This window comes from Melospiza georgiana, chromosome 4, assembly GCF_028018845.1.
Source record: "Melospiza georgiana isolate bMelGeo1 chromosome 4, bMelGeo1.pri, whole genome shotgun sequence".
Classification (NCBI taxonomy): Eukaryota; Metazoa; Chordata; class Aves; order Passeriformes; family Passerellidae; genus Melospiza; species Melospiza georgiana.
The window spans coordinates 48,481,005-48,500,791 of NC_080433.1; the positions used below are offsets into that span (position 1 = coordinate 48,481,005).

General features: G+C 43.8%; 2 protein-coding genes and 1 non-coding gene across 3 annotated transcripts; all 3 read left to right on the forward strand.

Annotated features, from left to right (window-relative positions):
* Positions 1-1,500: 1,500 nt before the first annotated feature.
* RPL18A (ribosomal protein L18a) lies at positions 1,501-5,034 on the forward strand. Its single transcript, XM_058023221.1, has 5 exons — positions 1,501-1,586; positions 1,954-2,133; positions 2,749-2,878; positions 4,359-4,468; positions 4,885-5,034. The coding sequence occupies exons 1-5, from the start codon at positions 1,569-1,571 to the stop codon at positions 4,975-4,977; spliced, it is 531 nt and encodes a 176-aa protein (XP_057879204.1). The 5' UTR covers positions 1,501-1,568; the 3' UTR covers positions 4,978-5,034.
* On the forward strand, positions 3,471-3,602 carry LOC131083264 (small nucleolar RNA SNORA68). The gene has a single exon (XR_009114415.1). It is a non-coding gene; the product is annotated as a small nucleolar RNA SNORA68 (small nucleolar RNA).
* A 1,404-nt stretch (positions 5,035-6,438) lies between the features above and the next one.
* On the forward strand, positions 6,439-15,565 carry KICS2 (KICSTOR subunit 2). Its single transcript, XM_058023600.1, has 3 exons — positions 6,439-6,703; positions 8,697-8,985; positions 13,255-15,565. The coding sequence occupies exons 1-3, from the start codon at positions 6,469-6,471 to the stop codon at positions 14,069-14,071; spliced, it is 1,341 nt and encodes a 446-aa protein (XP_057879583.1). The 5' UTR covers positions 6,439-6,468; the 3' UTR covers positions 14,072-15,565.
* The last annotated feature ends 4,222 nt before the right edge of the window (positions 15,566-19,787 follow it).

The following is a 19,787-nucleotide window of genomic DNA, read 5'->3' on the forward strand; positions in this document are numbered from 1 at the left end:
GCGAGGCAGCCTGGGAGTCGTAGTCCCACCCCCCGCCTCAGTACGGCCAGCACCGCTATAAAACCGGCCGAAGCGGTGAAGTAAACTAGGGCTGTCCCGGGCCGCCACCAAACTGCCTGCAGTGTCTGGAAATAGTGCCGTGTCAGCGGCGGCGGGGCGGGGCTCGGCCGCCGGTGCGAGTTCTGCAGTAGCGGCCGGAGCGACCGTCTTGGGGACGTGCACAGGGCAGGGCCCGGGCTGGCGTGCTCTTGTCCGTGAGGAGGAATCCAGCTGCTGTAGATAGCTAATGCGATGGTTGGCTCTCAGAATTAAGAGATGGGCATTATGTGTACGTTAAGAGAAGTTTTATAGATGTATAGTTATGTTATTTTGGTATGCTCTCCCCACAGTCCTCTTCCCTTTCCCGGGTATTGTTGTCCCTGGCCAGGGCATTTAGGAAAGGTAGGCTTGTTAGTAGGAGGCGCGGCATGGCAACACCTGGCCTCCAATCGAGGTGTAGGAAAGTGATCTCCACCAATGGACGACAGAGAAGGAGTAAGCTGTCAAGACTTTGGAGGGGGCCGAGGATGTAAAAAACAGAGTATCCATTTTGTAGCCGAGCACATGGCCGTATGGGGGCGTACTCTGGGCGCTGCAATTTTTCCTTTTTCAGTGTCTTCTTGTATTCGGTTAAGGTTTAATAAACCTTTCAAACTTTAAAAGTGAGCGTCGTTTCTCACACAGCTGTGTCTGCACACGTGGCACTGGGCTCCTGCACAAAGAGCTCTGCAGCGCAGCGCAGTGTTCGGGGCTTTGCCTCGCCACACGCCTGCGGGGCCGCTCGGCCGGACAGAAAACCGACCCAAACGCGAGCAACTGCGTTACAAACCCGAGCCAGCCCCGGGGCTGTTACAGTATCTCCGAGGCAAAACCCACGCCTGTCCCATGGCCACGGCAGCGCGGCTCTCAAAAGGCGTGAGGGGCCCAAAGCTGGAGAGAAACTTGTTTGTTCTGCCCGCAGAGCCACTGCCCGCTCCCAGTGCACGGGGGAACGAGCGCCCGGCGGGACCACAGCCGCAAGACGCATCCCATGGAACTGAGTGCATTGGGGCGATCTTCGGGGGCAGCCTCACGGTAGCCAGTGACCTCGCTATCCCGGAGGACGACGAGTGAGAAAGGTTCCCCCGATACCCCTACGCTGCCGGCTACCGCCCCGAGGGAATTTCGGTGTCTCCGCCTGGAGCCTCCCTGCCACATCCTTCACGCTAACGCCAGCAGGGCGGGCTGGAGACGGAGTCACGCACAGACAGGTCTACCTTCTATCAGGCCCATGCGGGCCCGCGGCCCCGGTGCCGGCAGCAGGGGGCTGGGCCGGGGCCGCGCTGCCTGCGAGCCAGGCCGGGCCACGCGGTGCCGCCAGCCCGGAAGCCAGGGCCGCGCGCGGAGACTGACAGCTGCGTGCTCCAATCGCGCTCTTCTCGCAACCAATCGCCGCGCGGGCCTCCGGGGCGGGGCGGGGTGATGACGTCAGGCGGCGGCGCACGTTGCCCGTCCCTTTCCTTTCCTGAGAGCGACGGCGGCGGAGCGCCATGAAGGCGTCGGGCACTGTGAGTACGGACCGGGGCCCGGCGGGCGCAGCCGGGGCCGGCAGTGCGGCAGGGGTGGCCGTCGGGAGGGCGGCGGTGGCGGGTTGTAGCTCGAGAGTGGCCCGTGCGTGCCCGAACGGCGCCGCCTGGCCCGTGGGGCGGCCAGCGGCCAACATGGCGGCGGCGCCGCTCCCGCCAGGCGCGGACCCAGATCGGCGTGGGCTGCCGCGGATCGACCCGCCCGGCGCAAGGGGCTCCCTCCCCTGGAGGATTGAGCTCCTTTCGTCGCGTTTTCCTTTGAGGAGCCGCCTCAAAGGGCTCGGGGCGGGCGTGGCGGTGGCTCCGCGGCTCACTCACTGAGGTCCGCCTGGTTTTCGTGTCCCTCCAGCTGCGGGAGTACAAGGTGGTCGGGCGCTGCTTGCCCACGCCGAAATGCACGACCCCTCCTCTGTACCGCATGCGCATCTTCGCTCCGAACCATGTCGTCGCCAAGTCCCGATTCTGGTACTTCGTCTCTCAGCTGAAGAAGATGAAGAAGTCTTCTGGAGAGATTGTGTACTGCGGACAGGTGAAGAGTTATAAACCTAAAGGCTTCTTATGGAGTTCCAGCAGGTGTATGTGGAGGGATTTTACAGGATTTGCAGTTCCAGTTCCAAATCCTCCTTGTGGAGGGATTTTACAGGAATTGCAGTTATGGGGTGTGAAGTTGAAATCCATTGTCTTTCAGTTGCTGTGAAAAGGAGTGACAAGTTTGCTTTTTGAAAGTAGTGGTATATGTCTTGTAAACGAAATACAAATTTACTTACTGCTTCAAAATGATGAGTCATGTGTTGCATCTTAGACTTAGGTTCATTGTACAATATACCTTTTAAGAGGCATTTGCACATTTGTAGCCCTGGGAAAGTAGACGTTTGTATGCTTACATTCCTCTTCCTTGATACTTCAAGAACACTCTTTAGAACTGAAATCTTGTGTTTTTCTTTGAATTACTAAAGCTCTCTACTCTGAATTACCAAGACATATCCAGCCATCTTGGTAAGGGGAAAGAGAGCAAAGAGTTGTTTTTTGACAGTAAGACTTAAACCAGGGGTTTTGTTAGAGCTCTGAAATATTTATTCTTAAAATTGTAAAATGGTGAGAGTACATCATCTCTAACCACTTCCATGTCCTTGTTTAATTCCAGGTGTATGAGAAGTCCCCTCTGCGGGTAAAAAACTTTGGTATTTGGTTGCGCTATGATTCTCGTAGTGGGACCCACAACATGTACAGGGAGTACAGAGATTTGACCACTGCGGGTGCTGTCACTCAGTGCTGTAAGTATATGTAGCTGTTTGAGGTGTAAAATAATAGAAGCAGTATGCAAGCAGAAGATTAAGTCTCAAATTAGGCATAAAGCATGCTATCTTAACCCTTGATAAAATAACTGAAACACTGGAAAATTACAGGAGGGGGTTGCCAGCTATTCCATAGATTTTTATCTATTATACATGTGGTAGGTGACTTGTTACCTCTCTTTATACAGTTTCTCTGACTGGAAAATACTCACACTTCTTTTTGGTGTGTCTTTCTACAATTCTAGTAATGAGTGTTGCTATACAAACTGATCATTTAATGACTTTCCAGGTGCTCTGTGTGTTTCCTGTGCTGTTTTAAGATAATTGCATATATCTTCCCAGGTCTTGTGAAAAGGATATTTCAGAGATCATGGGGAATTTGTCCTTTATTGAGCAAGTAGGAAAAAAAACGCAGGGAAAAAGCCAATACTGTAACTCCAAGATCTCATCACCTCATTTCATTGACAAGTAATAGTTGTCCTAAATTCAGACTGTTTTGTGAAGTACTTGAGGGATAGACCATTTGTATAGCTGTTGCTGTTGAGACTCCAGAATGTTATAAGCACTACAGATTGCACATAAAAACCCAAAGAATATTGTTCTCAATAATGATATTCTTGTCATGTGTGCAAATATTAAATGTATCTTGTCGCCTTTCAAAAGCTGAAGTGCTGTTGAAAGTGAAATTTAAGGTTCTACATTAATGTTCAATAATCCCTTTTAATGAACATACTGAAGGATTGCTTAAGAGACCCAAAAACCTTATTTTTCATGATACAATGACTGGTACTTCTATGTTCAAGACTAGTTGTGACAGGTAAGTTTTTAATAGGTGTGTTAGATCTTCATGGGAAACACAGTAGTATTTCAACAGTCATACCTTTTGGAGCTAGCTATGGATATGATTTGAAGCCAGTGATTTGCACTGCTGAATAGAGGAATTTTCAGGTAGCCTAAGTTCAGATACTTCTTCCTATTCAAGAAGCCTGATTATGTGGGATGAACATCAGTTCATGCTTCTATTGCTGGTCAATTTCAATAGAAGTAAAGGTATCCTCAGGTCCCACTGTTATTTGCACCTTCCTTTTGGAAGGGAAAGTGTTTTGAAGTTCATGTGTCTTTCCAGTAATATTTCAGTGTTGAATCTGAACCACAGGATTTTTTTCTCTTGCAAGAGAGTAAGCAGTCCTAGGTATATTACTTCTGTCCATGTGTACCTTGAAATTTGACAAGAAGATTCAAATGGCTCTTCCTGTTGTGGAGCTTACTTAGAGGAGTTTGCTGCTGCTTGTTGATTTCGTGATGTTTGTGGTATCACTTTAAATAATAGAAACAGTGATTTAATTGCAGCTGATCAGAAATTTTAAAAGTTGTAAATGACACGATGAACATTTCTTGAACCAAGGGGTTGAACTGAACATGTAATAAAATTCCTTTTTAATGAGTTCTGTTGTTCTAGACCGTGATATGGGAGCCCGTCATCGTGCCCGTGCTCACTCTATCCAGATCATGAAGGTTGAGGAAATTGCTGCCAGCAAGTGCCGCAGACCTGCAGTCAAGCAGTTCCATGTAAGTGAGCCAGCACTGGCTGGTGGGTCCTGGGCCTGCATTGGATTGGAAGAGGGGATCTCTCCTGTGTGGTACAGGTTTGCTTTGCAACCAGAAATAGTGCAGGAACCAAACCTGGGCGCATATGTTCATGATTATGGTATATTATGATCAAGACTTCTGCTGCTACAAGTATTTGGAAGAAAGTCACAATAAAGTAAATACATGTTATGGTACAGAAGACATGCCTCTGACTGGCATTACTTTGAAAAAAAGAATGCAAAATTAATTAAGTCCTGTGAAGTCTATCTTAAGTTGCGAATGGATTACTTTTCTAAGCATAAGGTAGTCACTGAATACAGCTTGGCCATTTATTCCAAACTATTTTCTGTTGTTCATCTGATACCTCAATTAACATAGAAACGTTTTTCTTGCAGGATTCTAAAATCAAGTTCCCGCTGCCACACAGAGTTCTGCGTCGCCAGCACAAACCACGCTTCACCACCAAGAGACCAAATACTTTCTATTAAATACAAAAACATGTTGTCAACTCTGTGTTGCAATAAAGGTCTTATTGGAAGCTTTCACTCCCAGTTGTCTTTTGGAGACTCTGTCCTGGTTATCTAGGAGTCCTGTTCTTCTCTTTTCTGTAAACTATTGGCAGCCTACTATTCACAGCTGTGATTCCCTTGAACAGGTCAGTGTTTCAGGTGCTGACTTAAATTACTGAACTATTCCATCAGTAAATCAAGTTTTAATAACCAACTTTCCAGGTCAGAGACATCTGCTGTTGAGCTGCTGTAAAATCCTGCTTCCATTTTGTCCCTTTGGCACACTAAGTGAACAGTTGAGTTCAGGAAGAAGGCGGCTTCTGGTGCATACAGAACTCAGACTTAGCTGTAAGAAAAAAAGGCCTCATAACTTCAGTTAAGCTACTTCAAATTTTAAGTACTTGAAGCCAAAATTCTAGTTCTAACCAGAACCTTTTCAGGGACGTTTCACACCACTCTGAATAAGAGATGTGTACGGAGGTGCCTGTGCCTAGAAAAGAAAAGTGATGAATCGCTTGGCAGATTTATCCTTTTCTATTAGACCAATGAATGAAAATGATGACAATTTCTATATCCAAATCTGAATCCTTAGGCTGCTTTGTTCACAGTAAGAAGCTTGCAGACACTGTAGTTGGGGTTTATTTAAAAGGCTGCTTCATACCTAAAGGTGGTGCTTGCATCTGATGCCCATTTTCAGTGGCAGTCAGCTACTTAAGTAAGTACGTGGGTCATGCCAGTGTAAAAGAACTGATGCTGTGTCTTGTCCAGATTTCAGCTTAAAAACAGCTGCAGGTGCTGTCAGAGTGCAGGGAAATACTGTGCAGAGAGGAAGCTGGGAATGTGTCCTTTCTGGGTTGACTGGAGAGCTGCCACTCAGTCTGGAGCGGTGCTGTCAGTGCAAGGGTGGATAAGTTCTGCCGAACTGGGTCCAGTCAGCGTGGCCAGAGAGCTCCCATTCCGCGGCTCAGCCTTGTGCTCCTCATCGCCCGCACGGACAATGAGTTCAGGCAGCTCGTCTGTGTGAAACATGAACTGAAGGAAGTGGGATAAATGTGGGCAATCCACAGTATCCCCAGCCGCAAGGGAGGGGGAAACTGAAGCCAAAGTAGCTGGAGGGCCCTGTGGGAGTGAAAGAGGCGGGAGGAAGGGCCTCACAAGGACCTGCAGCTGTAGAAGGTTTTAGCTGTACATAAAATTTAGCAGGAGAGCGTTTCCGTTCCGCGCACCCCGTGAAGCGCAGGGCGGCGGGCGGGAGCGCGCGGCCAGCAGGGGCCCGCGCACGGGCACGCGCAAACCGGGGCCCGGCGCTCCCGCGCGCTGCCGCTGCCCCGCCCGCCGGCCGCGCGAGCCCCCGCCCGTCACGTGACCCCGAGCCGGCCGCTCCCCCTCTCCGCCGGTCACGTGTTCCCCCGCGCGGGCGGGCGGGCGCCGGACCCGGAAGTGGCGGCCGCTGCGGAGGCGCCGGGCGGGATGGGGGAGTCGATCCCGCTGGGAGCGCCGGTGCCCGTGGAGCAGGCCGTGCTGGAGACCTTCTTCTCCCACCTGGGCATCTTCTCCTACGACAAGGCCAAGGACAATGTGGAGAAGGAGCGGGAGGCCAACAAGAGCGCGGGCTCCAGCTGGCTGGCGCTGCTGGCCGGGCTGGCGCACCTGGCGGCGGCCGAGAAGGCCTATCACAGCATGACCTTCCTGGGACAGAAGCTAGGTACCGCTCCGGGGAGGGAGGGACCGGCTCTCCCGGCCCGAGCCGCGCCCGCCTCAGCCGGGGGGCCCTGCCCCGCGCTGGGCTCCGCGGGTGCGGAGCGGGCGGCCGGGAGCTCGCCGGGCAGCCGGCCATTGCAGGCGCTGGGACCCGCGGCCCTGCCTCGGCGGGTCCGTGCCTGTGCTGGCTTAGTGAGAGTCCGTGAGCCCGCTGCCACTAAGGAACGGACGAGAGGACAGAGGGGCTGTGCAGGTGGCACGCTGGCTGCTGTGCCACTCGCTGCATCGCTGCATCTCCCTGGCCAGCAGGGCACCTGCCCGCCCTTCCCAAGAATTAGCCAGAGGTGTTTATGTGCTGAGATGCTCTGGCTGAGATATAGTCAAACATGACCTTCCTGGGGTGACCAAAGCGTTAAAGCTTTTCCACCTTGCATCAGAGGTGTATGTGTGCAAGTACTCGGGGCTGGAGATAGATAGCATCCTAGGAGTTGTTACCCATGCAGATACTGCAGGATCTCAGGAAGCTTTGGCCATGATAGCAGCTGCTTCGTGTTTTATCAGTACATGAATAGAAAATTCGAAACTGGCACAGGATGAGCTTTCATGATGCTACACTCTGGACAAAGCTGCTTATTTTCTTTTTGAAGTGCAGATGGGTATGGAAAATGGATCAAAGGATATGAGTCTGATGTATAGCACATTAAACCATCAAGAAAATTCAGCTTTTTTATTTAAGTGATGACTTGGAACTATTATAAGATCTTTACAGCCAAAACTCAGACTGTAAGGCTGACTTTAAAGAGTGAATTTTGTGCTTGCAGAAAGGTGACAACAGAAGGAGCAAAGTTTTGTTTATTTATTTACTTAATGAACAACTGAAATAGATGATTCTTCCTCCTGCCCATGGCTGGGGGGCTACTCCTGTGTTACAATGGGAGCTGTTTCACTATGATAGCCAATTCTCTACCTTTCTACCTCAAATGTCAGTGGTCACCTTTGAACATTATATGTGTTAAAGGAATGTGGAAAGAGCTATCCAGCATTACAAAATTTATAAGCGGTTTCAAAGAGGCACCTAAATTTGGAATCTTTAAAAGACTCAGATTCAATCTCTGTGGTCTTTGCTCTGCTGCAGCTGTTGACTGCCAGAATGGCACATTAGGTCTTCTGTAAATAGAAGCTATGAAATAAGGCTAGTACATTTGTACAGTCTTTTTGTAATGTCAAAGTTAAATATCTTTGACCCTTTACTCCTCTCTTCTGTTTTAAATTCCTCATAGTGTTGAGCAGGTAGAAAGGAGCGCAGAGGACTTCTTGTCCTCCCTCCTGCCCTCCAAGTTTTAGTTATGGATTAACCTGCACTGTGTTCTCACTGGGATAAAGTGTGATTATTTTCCCTTTGAGTTCTGGTTTATATTTAGATTGTATAGGGACTGGTAACATTTGATTTGTACACACAGATGTCACATGGCTCCCATTTAAATGTTGCTTTGTGAATTTGAGTGCTTCATGATGGAAGAGGGATTGTTAAGTGAATTCTCTGGAAAACATCTAGAGTTATTAATAGGGGCAGAGGCTATTAAAATTTGATCAGTCAAGTCATGATGACTTAATTCTTCTGACTTCCACAGATAACAGTATTTCCAGGTTATGTATCATAGTAGCAAATTTAACTGAACCCTGGGTTTCGTAAAAGTCATGTCATAGCTGAGGCAGCTGTGAAGGAGTTACTGTTTTGCAGCAGCCATTGACTGCTGAGACATGAAGTGGGACAAGTGTAGCTTGCATGAAATTACATAAAGTGCTTCTGAGCATATGCTCTGTAATTCAGTTACGTGCAGAATAAAATACTGACTTTTGTTTCTTTGTTAAAAGAAGTAGTGTAATTAAACAATGCTTACAAACAACTAGATCTATAATTACAAGCATTTTCCAGTTTTGCTGTCTATCTTTGCTGTCCCTGGATTTTGGTAATACCTCCATATTTATCTGAACAGGTGGTCAGTCATTCTTCAGCCGCAAGGACTCCATCCGAACCATCTACACATCTCTGCACAATGAGCTGAAGAAGGTGGTGGCGACGGGTCACAATGCACTAGGAGGAACAGCTCCTCACTTGGAAGAGCTGCTTTCTCACCTGTCTGAACAGCTCTGTTTTTTTGTTCAGGCTCGGATGGAAATTGCTGACTTCTATGAAAAAATGTACACGCTCAGCACCCAAAAGTTCATTAACTCTGAGGAACTGGTAAACATTTTGGAATCCATCTTAAAGAAATACAGTTCAAGGTCAGTGTTTCTTTGCTGGCAGTACATACTCAGGCTCGTGATCTGTCATACCTGATGTTGAAGTTCAAAGCAAACCCAAAGACTTTGCTGTCCTTTGACTGCTGAGCAGCACAGTCCCTTCCCAAATTCATGTGTGAAGTCTGTGTTGGCCTGCAGCATCAGATGCATGAAGTTTCTTCCAAACAAGAAAAATAACAAAGGGAGTCTGCTCATGGTGTACTAGGAGCCTTCCTCCCTATGCATGTTCATTTCCAGGAGAGAACAGGAGTGATTTTCCTTTTATAAGATGCAAGGCTTATTGAACTTTTTTCTTTGGCAGGGGAGAGGAAACAAGCCTTAATTTTGTATGGACTTCAGTAAAGGTGGCATAAATAAAGCAAATACTTTTGTGACAATCTTACTTTTTAAAAATATATGTCTGCTTAGATCTAGAAGCTACACCACAACCCTCCTAGCTGGGAGGGCTTTATGGTGCTCTGTTACCACTTTTCTCCAGAGGTCTTGGAGCCAGTAGGAGGAGCACCTCTGAGACTTTGATCCTTGCCACTGTGGTTTCTTGAAGTTAAGATTTAATAGATCCTGTTGCAAATATCCTGGGATGTTTCTAAATGAGGGTAGGTTGGGTATTTCACATCTAAGTTATGTGCCTTGAAAGTGATAGCAGTTTAAAAGAGAATTTTTGAATGCTTCTCAACACGCTCAATGTCTGCCTCTTCATTTTAAACCAAAAAAGGTAGCCATTGAAGGAAGTTAACTGTCAGATGTGGTTGAATTTTTTTAAATTATTGTTAGTGAAATAATGTCTAAGACTTTTGGGGAGAATATTCATAGGTCTTAATTTTTTCAGCTATGATTTTTATAGTGTTCACCTAGGAAAAATGAAGATAATTCAGTGCTGCTTTCTGATATTCCAAATAGAAGCACTGCAGCCGATTCCCTTATTTTTTAGGGATACCTTTGGCAAATTGCTATGTAATTTTGCAATTTGAAAATCAAAACTAGTCTGTATGATCTTAGTAGTGATGTTTTTCAATTTTTGGCTTGTGATCACTTAAAATATCAGGGCTGTTAGTCTAGTAAAAACCTGAAATTTAGATATTTTTTCCTCGGTGTGATAAACTTTAATGAGTAAAGGGAAGTAAGTTTAGGGTTTTGGATGGGTTTGTTGTTGGCATGTTTTGTTTGTTTTTTTTTTTTAAGTTGATTTTCTTGCACACTAACAACTGCCATCTGTTCTGAGGATGTGCTGAATCAACAGCACTGTTAAAAATCTGAGAACCGAAATTCTTACTTTGCTGAAGAGATTGGAGACTATACCTGCATATGACACGTTTTACTGAGCTTTTAAAATAAATTTCATTGGTACATTTGTACTTCTAAGGCATTATCTGTTGCATAATATGTTTATATAATATGTATTATATAACTATATATATCATAACATCTTAAAAAAAAAGCAATGTCTCTCTGGAAAAAATACTGATGATCTTGCTTTGGGTTAACAAGCAGTCTTTAAGATGGAGACAATCTAAGGTGCTGTCAGATCTAATTCAGTAGCTGCAGTGTGCTCCTCCCCAGTGACATGCAGAACATTTCTGGAAAAAGTGGGAATAAGAATATATTCCTTTAGTCCTTCCTTTTAGTTTCTTTGTATCTCAAATCAGTTTCTGGGGTGTGTTATGTGGATATGTACTGGCTGCTAGACATTTCTGCTTTACAGGTGAAAGATCAAATAAACTCATCCTTACCCAGCTTCTTCCCTCTGTCAGTATATTCCTCACTTGTAGCTGAGGATGTGTGCCATTATTTCAGCCAGCTGTGCTAAGGCCAGACAGGACATTTGTTTTTAGATAACTTCTGGCCTTGGTTTCTTTCCTTTATGTGTGAAAGTAGCTGGGCAGATAACATAGAGGAAATAGCTGGGAAAGGAACAGCAGAATTGTCAGTTAACAAGACATATTGTTTGTATCTGAAATATCATTAATTCTCAAACAGTTTAAAGCTGTTTTGTTACTGTGTTATTACTACTTATTGCTGACTTGTTCATTGCCAGTACTTTACATTTTCCTTTCCATTTTTTTGTAGAATACATCTTGAGGAGTAACTTCTCCTGAAGTTTTTAGCTGTTGGTTTGGGTGGGATCTTAAATAATCAAAGCAGCATCAGAAGCAAGATCCTTTATAAGCTTAGTATAAAATGAATAAGTTACTATAACACCTATTTTAATGTAATAATTTTTAAATGTTTAATGTATTTTATCTAGTCAGCATTGTGTTATATGTACATGTATGTGTGATCTCTGGAAGGAAATAAAATGTGGCTTCTTCACAATCTGCAAAACAAAACTAGCATCCCTCTGCTTTCAGGAATGATTAGGAGGAAAAAAAATCAAATTTTCAATGTGTTCTTAAGTTTTTGACACTCTGGCTTATGAAATATTGCAAAAACTCGTCTGTTTTATGTGATACTGAGCTCAGTTGGATGCTTCTGCATTATAAAACCCAATTACAGCAGTTAGACTTAGTGCATAACTCATCATTTTCTCTGTAACCATATCAAGCTTCTCAGCTGTAGCTGAGGTGTGTATTTTTTGATTAAAACAGTTTAGCAAATCCTGCTAGACAGTGCAACATTAGGAAAGCCATGAAGTAAAGTAGAAGTGGAAAGCTGTACATCAGAATGTTAATCCAGGAGACTTTGGCAGTGCTGCCTTGATAAGGATTTTTAAATTGATTTTAAAATGGAAGAAAACTTTCTTGATCTGACTGCAAATGTATTTAAATCACTGTGCTGTGTGTCATTTGATGGGACTGCAGCAAATAATGTTGCATAATGTTTTTTGTACCCTCCTAAAATACAGAGCAACAAAACTGTTTTTCTGGTGAATACCAAAACCATTGGAAAGATTTAATGTTGACTGTTAGAAATTATTTTTGTTGACTCTTGTTTAAGCTCTTGTTTGTTCAGAGAAATATAAATATGCTCTGGACTTCTCAGCCCACCAGAGTGGCCAGCAAACACTGGGGGTTGCTGACATGTGCTGGGTGCAGAAGGTGCCTGGTCACCAGCCAGGTTGCTTTGCCCAATGTGGTGCATCAGCTGATTTATGATACTCTTAATTTCATTTTCTTCAAATAAATTTGGACTTGAATCTTAATAACAGATACTTGCAAATTTTGGCTTCCAAAAAAAAGGAGATGCTTACAGATCAGTGATCAAATAGTCAGACATTTCTCACGAGCCAAAGGAAAAATAGTGGAGAGGGGATGAAAAGCCTAACATTTTTATTCTCTCTTCTGGTCTACAACAAAATGAAGTGTTTTGATCTTGAGCCAGCTATTTCCAAAACAGGTTGTATTTGTTGTGTCCTAGAAGCTGACAGGAATAATGACATTGCTTTAGTTTTAAAAGCTGGAAAAATTCTGTATTTATTGTTTTAAACCAATAACATGACCCAAGATATTTTTCTGAAGTGAGATGATAAATTTGTCTTTACTTAAATGGAAACCTCATCAAGTCTTGTCTTTGAACTGTTCATTGTTCTTTATTAGAGACCTCTTTGAATCCTTAATGCCAATGGGAGAACTTACTAAAAAGACCACTTCTTTCTAAAGTTATATATTTTACATTAGTTTTTCACTGTTTCAATCAAGTTATTACTGATGTTATAAATTGCAAATAACTTGAGTATCATGGAAAGAGAGGTAAAAAACACTGCATCTGTATTTTTTCTAAATGTCAGGGGGAAAAGTGAGAAGAGAAGGAGTTAATTATGGTTCCAGACAGCAAAACCAAACTCAGCCAGACTTCCTCATAGCTCCCCTATGTGAACAACAGAGCTATAACATAATTCCTTTGATTTAACTTAATGTCTTACTGCTGCTCCAGAACCATCAAGACATATATGACTGCCAGAAGAGATTTTAAATTGGAACAACATCATCTGAATTTAAAAAGAAATGGTGTTATAGTAGTTCACAGATTAAGATAAACTGTGATTGTTGAACCGATGAAATATAACTCCCTTACTTTGGTAGAGAAATGTCTGACAGGTGGTTTTGTCAGATGTGAAACACTGTTTGTTTGTAGAATTATTTACCCTAATTATGTAAAAAGAACTGTTCTTTAAATTAAGAGTATTATTTTTTGATTTACACTTTGCTCTGCTTTGATGTTTGATCTTTTGTCTGTTAACTGGCAAATATTTTCTGATTATTTCACCATTGTGTACAGCAGTTCTCATGTCTTGACTAATGTTATGTTTTCTAGATTTCATCATCCAATCCTCAGTCCTCTTGAAAGCAGTTTCCAGCTGGAGGTAGATGTGCTTGCACACCTCTTAAAGGCTCAGGCTCAGATCTCAGAGTGGAAGTTCCTTCCATCCCTGGTCAACTTGCACAGTGCTCACACAAAGCTACAAACCTGGGGCCAAATTTTTGAGAAACAGCGGGAGACCAAGAAGCACCTGTTTGGAGGGCAGTCTCAGAAGGCTGTGCAGCCTCCACACCTCTTCCTCTGGCTCATGAAGCTCAAAAACATTCTCCTTGCCAAGTTTAGCTTTTACTTTCATGAGGCTCTTAGTCGACAGACAACAGCATCTGAAATGAAAACTTTGACTGCTAAAACAAATCCTGATTACTTTGGGAAAATTTCCAGCTTCATCCGGAAGTACGATGCTGTCAACGTTTCCTTAATTTTTGACAATCGTGGATCAGAGAGTTTTCAGGGACACGGTTATCATCATCCCCATTCATACAGGGAAGCCCCCAAGGGCGTGGATCAGTATCCTGCAGTGGTGTCTCTGCCCAGTGACAGGCCTGTTATGCACTGGCCCAATGTCATCATGATTATGACTGATAGAACCTCTGACCTCAACAGTTTGGAGAAGGTTGTTCACTTCTACGATGACAAAGTCCAAAGCACCTACTTTCTGACTCGCCCTGAACCTCACTTTACCATTGTAGTTATTTTTGAGTCCAAGAAGTCAGAAAGGGACTATCATTTTATTTCTTTTCTCAATGAAATTTCACATTCCCTTAAGAACTCCAAAGCTTTTGCAAGTTTGAAACCTGGATCCAAAGGGTGAAGTACAAACTACTTAAAAGTTGTCAAGGCGCTATGCTAGCCTTGAGGGAGCTGTAGCTTTCAAAGTTACATAAATTCGTGATTCTCAGAGTCTAATTGAAAAGGAACCATTTTTTTTTTTTTAATGTTATAAGTTTGGGGGTTTTTTTAAGCTAACAGACACTTGAAGAAAAGTATTTTTGGGCAGTACTTTGTGGGGCAACTTCATTGTGGGGTGGTAAAGGGCCACCATGGGGTTTTTTGGTGTGGTTTTCAATTTCCGGTATGATTTATTTTTTTAGTCCACAGTTTTGTTGCCTATCAGAAAGGAATATATGCACTTTATCATAGTCTGATCATTGACTGTCTTCTACAGAGTTTATTGAAAATGTGGTGAGGATGGAAGATAGTATCTTTTCAGAAAACTGCATTGCCTGACAGAAATGATTTCTGGGAACTAAACACTGATGCAAGGGAATATTTTAAAAAAGTGAACCTGCAAAGACACATTTTAAATAAAAAGATGAGAATCAGAAAATTCACTACTGTTAATTATAATTTAGTTTCCAAATTGTTTAAAATGATAATTGAGGTCTCTGACACTCTGTTAAGCACTGGTAATCTGTTCTAAAGGCCCTGTGTCATAAAGCTTGGTCACTGCTGCAGGACTCGGGCTGGGCCAAGAAAAGCTGCAGCATGGCCTGGAAGGCTGGTGTGTGACAGTGAGGGGCCAGTCTTGGCTCAGGCTAACTGAAGCAGTTAAGGTGAATTTGAGCAGCTGTTCTAGAAGCAGCAGCTCCATGGGAAAAGCACCAAGGCTCTTTTCAATTTGTGCTTTTTGTCTGGCTAACTTAAAAAAGGTAGTAGAAAATGCCCTTTCTGAATGATTTATTGTCTAATACGCTGTTAATATTGACCTAGATTTGTTTTCAGATTTTTATAACTATTTTTTCTCTCTATTCAATTTTAAATAATTACACAATTAAGCCAAAACACTTTGGGGATTTGGATTTAAATATATAGCCTATGCAGTATGTTTACCTCATTCTTTCACCACTTCTAGGCTGCAGGGTTGGAATAAGTATGCTTTCTAGTTACCCTGAAAGTGCTTTAATTTGGAAATGAGGGTTTCCAAATACAATAAAGGGGTCAATTTGGCTGTGCCTCTAGCCTTACATTGCAGGCTTCTTCTGACTGTTAGCTATGCAGTTGTGCACGCACTTTGACAGGGGTTCAGGAGAACTGATGTATATATAAGTGTAGTAAAGTAAGGTCATATACTGTGTAATGTATAATAGCATCATCAGGTTGGTTTTAAAAGGGAGTTTAAATCAAAATGTTGGTTTCTGTTAAGATTGAACTCTAAAAGATACTTTTTCAAATGTGTCTTTTAATGATTCCCTTTCTCTCCCACAGAAGGTTGTGGTAACTTGTCTTGCCTCTCTGCAAATGCTGACATTTTACAATCACATGAGCACGTTCTATTCTTGAAATACAACTCTGACTTTTCACTCTGTGCCCAATGGAACCTTCCTTGCTTTGCTGTAACTGTGTGTAGCCTGTTTTGAGTATCTGTGGTACTGCCTTTTACCCGAAGTCTTGGTCTGACTGCAGCACCACTTGAAAAAGCTCTACTCATTGCCACTAGAAAATAACAGGAGTTGCAAATTTACCAGCAGTTGGGGGGTGCCTGTTTTTTGTAAGAGTGTTACCCTTTGCATCTTGAATTACATTTTAACAGGATAAAGTTGCAAATGACAATACTCAGAGAGTTTGTGTGCTTCCCTCTGTGGGACAGTGACCTTGTAATAACGTGTAGTTTTGACTTCCTCAGCCTGAGTAACACAAAAGAAACTGTCACCGGAACTGATTCCCAGTCTTCAGCAGTGCAAATAAAAATGTTGTACAAAATCTGTCTGCCTGTACAGTACTTCCCTGTCATAGTGTCTGTGGGAAAGGGGAGAGAAAACTGGAGGAAGAAATTCTGTGTGGTACAGACATGTTCATTTCTGAGTTGGAAAAGGGGGAAGAGAAATCTTCTGCCCTTTGAAGCAGACCAGCAGCTTTTGCCAGTTGCTGAAATGTCTAGAGGCTGTTCCCAGTGTTTTTTATGGGGAGAAGAAAAGGGGGTGACTGTTCAGCAGACTTGGTAGCTCACATCACACTCCTGTCATTGCTCTTGGCAAATGGTGTCTCAGAAGGGAAGGTATGCTGGGTGATGTTTTTGTGCAGAAGAGGGTGGTTTGCTGCAGTTTTTTTCTTCAGAGGATCTTGGTGAAGCAATCACAGGAGCCTTGTGACTTGTGGGTAAGAATTTATGAATATTTCAGTTGATGAAGAACCAAAGGGAACCATAACCATTACTCTGTGGTGTGTGAAAGGAGGGAGTGGGAGAGATTTGCAGACAAAGGGCAGAAAGAATTGGGTTCTGGAGAGACTTGTGGGGCTGTCTCTGGGTCCTGTCCCTGGTGCTCTCCTTGCAAGATCTCAGCCTTAAATTAATGTAACACTGGGAGCAGAAAACTCAGGCCATAGGAAGGCCATTGGATGAAGACAGGTGAAGCTGAAGAGAGAGGTGACATACAATCAATATGAAACAGTGTTGCAGAGTTGAGGTGTGCTGTGACCAAAAACAAAGTGTGGGGGGTGTGAGTGTGTGGAATCAATGAATATTTATTGATTTGTCAGATCCATGAACAGTCATGGCACAGTTTCTTATTTGATGCTTTATGGAGTTTATGTTTTAGATTACTAATGAGGTGATTGGGAGACTGCATTAGGTTCAAACTGGAAGATTAGATATGTGGAAGAAATTCTTTGCTATGAGCATGGTGAGACATTGGAACAGGCTGTCCAGAGAAGCTGTGGTTGCCCCATCCCTGGCCAGGTTGGATGGGGCTTGGAGCAACCTGGTCTAGTGGAATGTGTCTCCAGCCATGGCAGGGGCTTGAATGCAGATGGTCGTTAAGATCCCTGTGAGCCCCAACCATTCTGTGATTCTGTATCTGTGATGTAGAACTGGCTAGGCCAGAAATGAAAACCTGCATAATTAAGCAAGGGGGGGAACATATCTGTGGAGTAAGTAAAGGTGACCAGAAACTCAGTAACTGGAAAAAAATGCATTCATTACTAACTCCAACACTGGAAAGGTTGATCAGTGTCTTTACTATAAGAACTGGAAAACAAATAGACTTTTGCTGAACTGGGTGAGAGCCCATCTGCCAGCTTTTCCTCTACACCAATTTAGCTAAGATTAAATCTTTGAAAGTAATGTGTAAATGAGTGCTTTAAATACAAGATGTAAATATATTTATGATAGCATACTGAAAGCCATTGCTTCCAGACATATTTAAACATTTTTAAAACAGGTACTGAGATTTGATATTCCCAGTGCCATTCAGATTGCTTAGAATAGCTGTGTTGGAGCTTATCTTGTAGCAAATTTCATGTACCTCATCACTTGCTTGAGTCCATGAGGATACTGGGGGAATATTTAATTTAGTATCCTTTGCCTGCAGTGTGATTTTGACAGCAAATGTATTCTAAGTCTGACATATTTTATATTTATGTCTTGTAAGCTGCTTTCTTTTGCATGTGGCATTCAGGTTTTTTCTTGAATAAGACTTTTTTTTTATTTCTCCTCCCTTTGCATAAAGACAGTGCAGGGAATGGAAACTAATATATTTTGTATTATGCTGCGAAGGACTGCAACATCTGCATAATGCATACAATATTGAGGCTTTAATGATCTAAAAGTAACTCTTGGTATCTGTTTGAATGCTAACACCTAGTGTTCATCTAATCCACTTTAAAAAAAATACTTGCACTGTAGCAGAAAGTAATTTTATGGCACTCACACAGTTAATCAATGCTCTGGTCCACTCATCTTCATATATGAGCCTTTTGAGACATTTGTGATCATTCTAGTGGTGGTTCTTTGACATCATTTTTCTGAGGCTTCTTTGTGTATGTGCTTTAGCCTGCTGCTGCCTTTGACTGTACTGTGTCCCAGCCTTCTCATAACCAAGCTTTTCTTGAGAAAATCAGCAGTGTGCCATACTTCATTCCTCAAGTCCCGTGTTTTGGCCCACTGCTTACAACCGCTCATCTTGCAGAAAGCCGGACATCACACACCGTGGCTGGTCCTGGGCTTCTGCTGAGCTCTGTGCTTGCTTTCAGAAGTGCTGGCACTAAGCTGACTTAGTTGGCTGAAAAGTTTGGTGTTTCTGCCCTGTTTGCTCCAGAAGTCCTGTTTTCAGACTCTCAGGGGTGTAGCCAGCCATGCCTGGGTGGATGCAGCGGAGGCCAAGCACTGCTCATTTGCTTGGGCTCTGCCTGAGCTTCAGGAGCAGTATGTCAGTGTTGTGCCCCTGAGAACAGCCATTGAATGGCCCAGCAGGGATGGCCTTTGGGCTGCAACTGTGCAAAGGTGGGAGCTGTTTATTGGGAAAAGCAGAAGAGGCTCTGGAAATGAGAATGCTGACAAAGCACAGCTTTGCAAATCTGACTAAAGCAATATACAGGTCAAATGCAAGATGGAACTGGACTCTGATTTCATGTTAGCAAAGGACTGATTTAAACAGGAAGTCTCCTTTGGAGGATAGAGGTAAAAGGTTTTTGTACCAAAATTGCTTTAAGTGCTCAATCATTTTTTCCAGGAACTGCTTCTTTCCCTCTCTGGTGCTTGCATGCACTCAACACACAGCCTGACTTATTCTGATCACTGCTGTTGAGCTTTTCTGGGGGAGTTTGCCTGTTTCAGTACAGTTCTCTCTTAACATCCAACCTGGTGTCGCAGCCACTGGGTTTGTGGTAGGGTAACAGAGTTCTCCACCTTGCAGCGGGGACCTGGCTCTGCCCCAGCTGCACAGGGCAGTGGCAAGAAGAGCAAAATGCAGAAGAAGGGGAGACGAGTCACTACAAGATGGGCTTGGGCAGATGGAAACTCTGGGGAAGACAGGCAGGGAGAAAAGAGATGCAGAAGGGCTGCATTGCAGATGGACTGTAAGCAGAAGATTTTGTTGGCCTCTCTGCATTGCTGGCCTAATTTCACAGGCATCTATATAAATTTTATGTGCTGAAAAAGCTGGGCTAGACCCTACCTGTAGTTGCAGCTGCTTGTTTTATGTGACTACTTTAAAATAACTATACTCTTTCCATGAGGGTGATGTTCCATCTTTAGGTATCATCAGCCTTGGCAAAGTAGCTGGTTTTGGGCAGATGATTAAGACAAACTTTGTGGTATCCTGTTATCTGCTGGAATATGCTGCTACAATGCTACAAGCTAACATCTGAAGCTTCAGAGCAGTGAAATGCTGTGCTTCATTTGTGCAGCTCACGGCTGATAAAATATTTAGTGGCACTAAGTTTTTGGCTCTGATATATGCATCATTTGCTGTAAAGGTATTGAGAGGCTCTTTAGTGTGTGCAAGTTGAATTCCTCAGATCAGAGCCACGAGGAGCCAATGTCACCATGGTCCTGGACTGGGATGCACAACCTTGAACCAAGAATTGTCAGGTTCCTGTGGGAAGGATGATGTGATCCTTGGCAAAATGAGGACCAGTGAGAGATGCTGAGGTCAGGCTGGGGGTGTCCCTATTCAAGTGAATTCCCAAGCTTTGATTTTGTCTTGGAGTTAGTTCTCTCAGGGAACCCAGGTAGAGGGAATTGCTTCCCACAGTAGGAATAGCCTGATGGTCTCTTAAACATTTGTTTAGTAAAATGTCATACCCAATAT